Source organism: Montipora foliosa, chromosome 2, assembly GCF_036669935.1.
Source record: "Montipora foliosa isolate CH-2021 chromosome 2, ASM3666993v2, whole genome shotgun sequence".
NCBI classification, from domain to species: Eukaryota; Metazoa; Cnidaria; class Anthozoa; order Scleractinia; family Acroporidae; genus Montipora; species Montipora foliosa.
This window is the reverse complement of record NC_090870.1, coordinates 61,512,303-61,519,802: the sequence shown is the minus strand read 5'-3', so window position 1 is coordinate 61,519,802 and position 7,500 is coordinate 61,512,303. Positions and strand designations below refer to the sequence as shown.

Here is a 7,500-nt window from a genome sequence, read left to right as displayed (position 1 = left end):
CTGTTTCAAAAGCTGCGCAACTTACGGTAACCCATAAATTTGGTTTCCCTGATAAATGCTTGGATCCCCATTAGGAAACCCCCTACGATGTATTATGCTTGCGGTGTTATTTAAAATGCAGTCAAATGGCATTGGAGATGGGTATCCCATCTTGGGTGTTACCACAATAGAACTGATTAATTAATTAACTGCCGGAAGCACACAAAACTTTGACTGGCATTTTGGATTAACTCATTTACATGTAAGTGAAATAGCTTATAGGCTTGTTTCAGTTGTTTAATGGCAACATAGTTTTTCAGTGAGTGATTAAGTTAACCAGTTTCGGCAGTTTTAAGCATTGCTGTGTTCAGTTTCAAGAGTTTGGGGAAGTCTGGGTTTAAATTTTAGCATTTTCAATCTCCACTGCCTACATGTTTGTGATATTGTCTCAAGATTGCATTTTCCTATGTGACAATTTTTTGGTAAAAGCCACAGATATTCAAAACGTGGGAAAATGGTCAGGTGCAGCAAATTAATAATTATTGTTAACTTCACACTACTGTCAGACATTGACATTAGAAAACTGAAAATTAAGTCAGGTGATGCTTAAATAATGTAATTCATTTTCTATTTTTGGCCGGGTTGTCCACAGTTTTTTCTTCAGACAACCAGGCTTATCATTTTACCCAAAAATGGTCGCCCGGTAAACTTTCTGGTCGTTTGGGAAAACTGGACAGCCGCTAATTGCAAACACTGCAATGACAACTCATAAATGACTTATGGCTTATCACAAATGCTTTAAGATAACTGACCTAAGAATACCCTATTGCTGCCAGTTGTTTTTCCCGGAGACATGCTATTCAACTGACTGATCAATTTTGTTGACGAAAGTTCACGGTTGATTTGCTTCAATTCATCATCACTGCTTGACTCATCCTCTGAAAAAACAAATCAGTATTGAAATTCAATTTTCAAGTAAGATATGATCATGGACAAAAACAGTTGACAACTTTCCCATTTTTCGAACTTTTGGATCAACACTTGAAAAAAGGTCAACAATTCCCCCTCCTTCTGCCCTCACCCCACCCACTAATCCCCAACCAACACAGTGATGTTCGGAAAGAAGTGCCAAAAATATAGCGATGTCTCCACCATAAAGATAAGATTTGCTTTATTCATTAATTAGTTAATTAATTCATTCCCTCTGCATTGACTCAAAGGGGGCCAGTTTAGGAGTGAAAGTGTTAACAGCATCTAGAGCCACTGTATGCCCCCTTTAACCCATTCCTTCTTAAGAGTGACACTAAGATTTCTTTAACACCAGACAATGTGGGGGTGAAGGGTTAATGCAGGTTTCTCTCTCATCTTTTTCCAGGTCTGTAGAGTTCCAATACAGGAATTAAATTCTATTAATACAAAATATAAGAGGTGATGGCAAATGTTATCACACCTATTGTATCTTTAGCTTTTTTCCTAACTGGCCAGGAGTGACGAAACTTAGGTATTCTCCTTTTCATCTGGAAAAGAAAAAAACAGTTTAAAAGGACAGTTCGAACCAAGGAAAATTTTGAACCATAACATAATTTTATTATACCTTGAAATAACAGAGGGTATTAGTTACATTGGGCAAGAGAAAAGACAGCTAAAAACCAATGATATATCACTTACTTCTTCTTCAACAAGAGAGTTTATATCCTGAAGAATTTCAATGTCCTTTTCTATGAATAAAATGAACACACCATTACATATTTTGATTGCTAATAACACATAGGTAGTTCACCCTTCTGGTCTTTAGCAAATTTAATGAAATGAAAGTATGGTTGTTAGGGTGTGCATTGCATCATGGGATGATAATAAATGAAGGACCTCCAACTTGGTGTTGTTATCTCTCTTCTTCACTGCACATTTGTTTACACCAGAAATGAGTGACGAAAACTTGTGCAAACATCCACAGAAACCTACCCAAGTAAAGTTGGAAACAATACAGCTCTTTACCTGAAAAAAACACTTCAAAAACCCTCATGGTGTAATCTATTGATTGACTTTAATACTTTAATATTGGTGACTTCTACAATGTGGCTGGCAAGACCGCAAAAAAGATCCTGGTACATTAGAATGCTGGGTGGCATGCCGACTAAGTGTCATGTGAAATTGAAGCATTTTAACTCCCAGAACATTCCCCATTCCATGCAAACCCCCCCCCTCCCCCCACCCAATGATGATGATGACTACGTCATCCACTCATTCGCAATCTTTGCCAATTCCGATAACTACCTCAAGTAGGACAAATACTTTACATACAATCTTGGACAAAATAGATGGGAAATTTGAACCCCCCCCCCCCCTCAAATCAAGGATGCGAAAATGGCGCATTTTGGCTATTGTGCGGCTTCATCCTTGCTTTGGGGGGGATGGGGGTTTGCTGTTCCATTTTATTCTGTCCAAGATTGTAGCTCCCCATCTTTATCTACCCTGAAAAAAAGGTACCCTTGCTTGAGAGGGACCTTCGCTCTCTCAGACACTCTGGAATTTCAGGTAATAGCCTCAAAGGATATACCAGGCAAACCAGCACTCAACAGAGGAAAAGAGAGTGAATGTCTTGGCCTTATCATTTTCCATAAGAAACACATTCCACTCCGTGACAACAAACATATTGCCACAACCACACATTCATCTGACAGCTACACATCCATACCGAGGAACTCTTCAGAAAGATAGCCTACTCCTTCACTACAAAGACAACTTTTAAAGCATCGGAACTGTTGGTCAACCTGTCAGCTTCATTCTAGATGCCAAAGTCATCCCATACCATGCTGGTATTTACAAAATACCAGTAGCAAAATCGAAGAAGGTCAAGCTGAGATATTAAAAATATTTTCCATGCTCTTGTATGATGACTTCAGTTGTTGGGCTTTTGAAGGCTCACCGGTGCTGTTTTTCAATGGAAAATTGCCATAAATTATTTTGAAGGAACTCTTACATAAACGGCAAAAATCTGACATGAACGGCTTTTTATTTAAGTTGTTCCTTTTTTTGGCGTGGAATCATCACACATTTTGTTGTCAAACAAACAATACATATAAATTTTCAGCAAACACCCATTGATTCCCATGAGAATATTTTTCACATGGGTATGGAAGGTGTAGTTCCAGAAAATATCCATACCCCCACCACGGAAGACTTTTTGATTTGTACCCCCCCCTCCCCCCAGGATTTTCCGTTCCAGGAGGGTCTTTGATGACCCCCCCTCCCCTCAGGAATTTCCAGAATTTTTTTACTTATAAAAACGAAAGTGAATTAGTAACGTAATTGCGGTAGAATTTTATTACAACAGTGTAAACATTAAGGTTAACTTTTAGAAAAATGTAACGCTTTGTTAAGCTCATTATCCAGCTAAACTTTTAGCATGTGTGCTATCAACTTTGCAAAGCTTAATTGCACGTCGACTGTTTCACGTTTTTGTGCGAACTTTGATGAGAATATTTCACTCGCTTAAACAACTTCACAAACCATAGTAAATAAAACAGAAACATACAAGGTTCCTTTGTCTACACATTTTGTCAGTTTCTTCAGGTTGATTCTTTAATATTTAGGGACCACACTTGCTGACGCGGTAGGTTTCGTGAATGTTGTCACAAAGGCGATTGTTTTACGAAGAATATTATTGACGCCAAAATAATCCATCGTATTTGTAAACTTAGATATGGCGATTTATGTGCAGTCTTCAAATACCGGTAAATGACACACAGCCTCACTGTTGCTTGCTTTTGAGCCATGGATGGAATTGAGAGGGCGACTCTTATTGTTTTTGGTGCGATTTACTTCCTCCAATGAGTAGTCAAACTCCTGTTTTAGAATTTCCAGTTTGACATAACGAACTGAACCTCAACAATCGTTTCCCGAGGCCGCAATAAATATTGCGTTTACTCAAAGAAGAGAAAACTTGACTCCCAGTTCCTGTCCGTGGTCTAAATGCCACCCACAAAAAAGAAAATGTCGTTGCATGCAAGCGTTGAGATGGTGGGAACTTGCGTCTTATCGCATTTTCAATGAGTTACTACCCCCAGTAAAACATAAATCCTATCAAAAATGTGTTTACTGTATGTGAAGGTAGCGAAAAGTGATACTCACGTGAACGGAAGTGTTGATTGGACGAAAAAGAGACAAACGGAAGTGTTGGTTGGACGAAAAAGAGACAAAGCTGGAAGTCTGGGGACGAGACTCCAGTTGAGACCAAAAATTTGGTTTTATCAACGGAGTTGATAATGTAAATTGGCCACCGTGAGGATTAAGGGTGCCGATTTGAAAGATGAATTTTTGTTCCAGATTCTTGCGGCTTTCCGTGGTACCTAGATGTAGGGAAAGGCCGCAGATAGCCATGTGTTTTTTGGAGTGGTTAGGCAAAAAACACATGGCTATCTGCGGCCTTTCCCTACATCTAGGTACCACGGAAAGCCGCAAGAATCTGGAACAAAAATTCATCTTTCAAATCGGCACCCTTAATCCTCACGGTATTAACGAACGCTTTTCATTTAACTAATATATTCCTATTTTTCACGTTGCCATGTTACCACCAATAGCGTAGCTCCTACTCTACTATAAAAACTACACGTAACCCATAATCCCTCGATTCGCTCTGACGAAGGGCTAACGCTCGAAACGTCAGCTTTTAGAATCTCTGTACGGTGGCCAATTTACATTATCAACTCCGTTGATAAAACCAAATTTTTGTGTACTACTTACCCACCGACGCAGCACCACAGTTTCTTTAGAAACTACCCCTTCATCCAGTTGAGACCGCCATTTTAAATGTTTTGAATCCGTCCCAAATGAAAGACACATTGTTCTTAGCTTCGGGAGATTGTAGCGCTAGCTAACTCAAAGAAAAACGGAGAGATTGAAGCTAATAGTATTAACTTTATCTCAAAACTGACTTTTGTTTCAAAACATCGTCCGATAGTGTGTTTTGTGCTTCAGATCGATCGTATGTTGCTTTCAATGTTTTGTATGTGATTCGTGACCCTTTGGAAAAGTAGTTTCCCACAAAACCCCCCTACCCCTTGGAAATTACTGCCCTTTAACCCCCCCTCTCCCTCGGAATTTCCAATGGTCTTCCGTGGTGGGGGTATGGATATTTTGTGGAACCACACAAGGCAGGATGATGAGAGCTGTCAATCTGTCACTGGGGTTCCCAAATGCAATATAAAACCATTGCAGTCCCGCTTTTCACTCAAACCAACACCCGCAGTATTTGCGGCCTGCAGTTTCAGCCATTTTGAAGTCTTTGCTTCAACGATTTTAGAGCAAAAGAGAGACTGCTCGCAGTCTATCTCTTTAGCTGACACACTCTCCAGGGCCACTTCCTACTGCTAACAACTCCCATGAATCACCTTGCAGACCTTGGAAGATATTAAAGCTTGTACATCACAGGATCCTATCCAGAGTGAACAAAACAAGATCTTTATTCACGGCTCGCCTTCAAGCAAGTTCCAGGATGAACTGACCTCCCAAGATGGAATCATTAATTTTACAAGGGAAATCAAGTGGTCATTCCCTTAGCCTTAAGAATGCACATCCTTCAGAAAGCTCATCTAGCACACTTTGGCACTGAATCAAAGCCCAGTCTCTGCAAGGGTGTTGTATTTTGGCCAGGGTTACATTCAAGTGTGCACAGTTTCATGCACAGAACCCTAAGGAACCAATACAATCACAACAGATACCAGAATACCCATGGTAGTTCGTCAGCCAAGACCTCTGCAAATTCAAGACAGAGCACTATTCCAATTTCATTGAAGTCGATGAACTGCAACCTTATCCAGTACCATCACAGAAGAAAACCGAGGTTCAAATCAATGACAATGGTCCATAATATTGCCACTGTCAAAAGTATCAGATCCAGTACACCGCCAGCCCTACTTACTGGCCCCAAGGCAATGGGAAATTGAAAAATGTGGTAAACAGAACCTACATAAAGCTCTCCTCCTGTTCAGAAACGCCCCTCAAGATGGTCACACCCTAACCCCAGCACAAAGGAGCTTGGGTGGCCACACCAGGGGACTACAACACACTCTTCGACATCTCCTCATGCCTCGTGACAATACATCAGGAGCAGTAAGGAATATCAAAGCAAAACAGAGCTCAAGCCAAAGATCACTATGATACCAAGACCAACCAACCCCTACCACCTCTTCAAATTAGTGACTTTGTCTATGCCAAACCATCCCCCCATGATAAATGTGGCCCATGATTAAACAGTTTTGTAACTGCTATAACTTCCCCAAGGTCATACATTGTGTAAACCCCCAACTGGTCTCACAATACATAACTACATGTACCAGTAGGTCATTGTCTAGCAGTCCCAGCCCCACCCCTACCAGATGCCCTAATTCCCAAGTCCTGGTTGCAAATTCTCCCCATCAGTATCACACCCATGGACGTGATCCCAGACCAATCACCCAGCCATCCAGTGAAACCCCTTCTTTGAAGACACCCTGTTGGGTCACCACCCATAACCAACATCAAGTGAAGCTGGAACTAAAATCTCACTGCTACAAGTAACTCCACCTTCTGGTGTTAACCCTCAAAGAACACCCCTCTCAAGCACAGCCAAATATCTACAACCAAGATCATATCACATGCTCATGATAGTAAAAAGGTCACTCAACCAACCATCATCTGGTATGCCTGTGTTTCAAAACCAGTTGTCCACCAAAACTTGTGATTACCACATGGATACTGCTGTATCCCTTACTCTCTCAGAACACTGACCATACCAGCCTGTTATGGCAGCTTAAACACACTAAGTATTCATGTACAGTCAGTGTTATATTATGTGAAGGATGCCTAGGACTGTGATCCTACTTACCCTGATCAAAAAATATTTTTCATTTGAGGTTTTGTTGTGTCAATTGTGCTGTCTCAGGATAAAAAAAAGGTGGAGGATAGTAGGGTGTGCATTGCATCATGGGATGTGTGGTTCCAGAAAATATTCATACCCCTCCAAAGGAAGATCACTGGAAATTCCCTGGGGAAAGGATGAGAGCTAGAAATTTCCAAGGGAAAAGGAGGCTAACATGGGCCTGTCCACAGATGGGGCAAGTGTCATGGTTGGAAAGACCAATGGCGTTGCTGCAAAGCTGAGGCAGAGCAATGATAAGTTGCTTAATATGCACTGTGTCTGTCACCGCTTAGCACTGGCTTGTACAGACAGCTGTCAGGAGCTGAAGTTTATCAAGGAAGTGGAAGATGTTCTAAGACAGCTGTGGTACTACTTCCATGATTCCCCTAATAAAACCGCTTGTTTCCTTAAATGTCAAATTCAACTGAAAAAAGTCAGTCTCAGTCACAGTGAGAAAACAAAAAAGCTCTTGGCAAAAAGGTTAAAGAAGGCTTGCCAGACAAGATGGCTAAGTTTTGATGCCTCTGTTACTGCAGCCTTGCAGAGCTACGAAGCTATCCTTTTGTCTCTGCAGGAAATTGATGATGCCACATCTATTGGCTTGATAAGCAAGCTCAAGTCAG

At 40.9% G+C, this 7,500-nt stretch overlaps 1 protein-coding gene across 1 annotated transcript in view; it reads right to left on the bottom strand.

Annotated features, from left to right (window-relative positions):
- The window catches only part of LOC137984630 (rho guanine nucleotide exchange factor 28-like), a 56,785-nt gene that overhangs the window by 33,442 nt on the left and 15,843 nt on the right, over positions 1 to 7,500 (bottom strand). Inside the window, 3 exon segments of the mRNA XM_068831835.1 lie at positions 792 to 917; positions 1,430 to 1,496; positions 1,648 to 1,697. Of these exon segments, the coding sequence (XP_068687936.1) occupies positions 792 to 917; positions 1,430 to 1,496; positions 1,648 to 1,697 (243 nt within the window).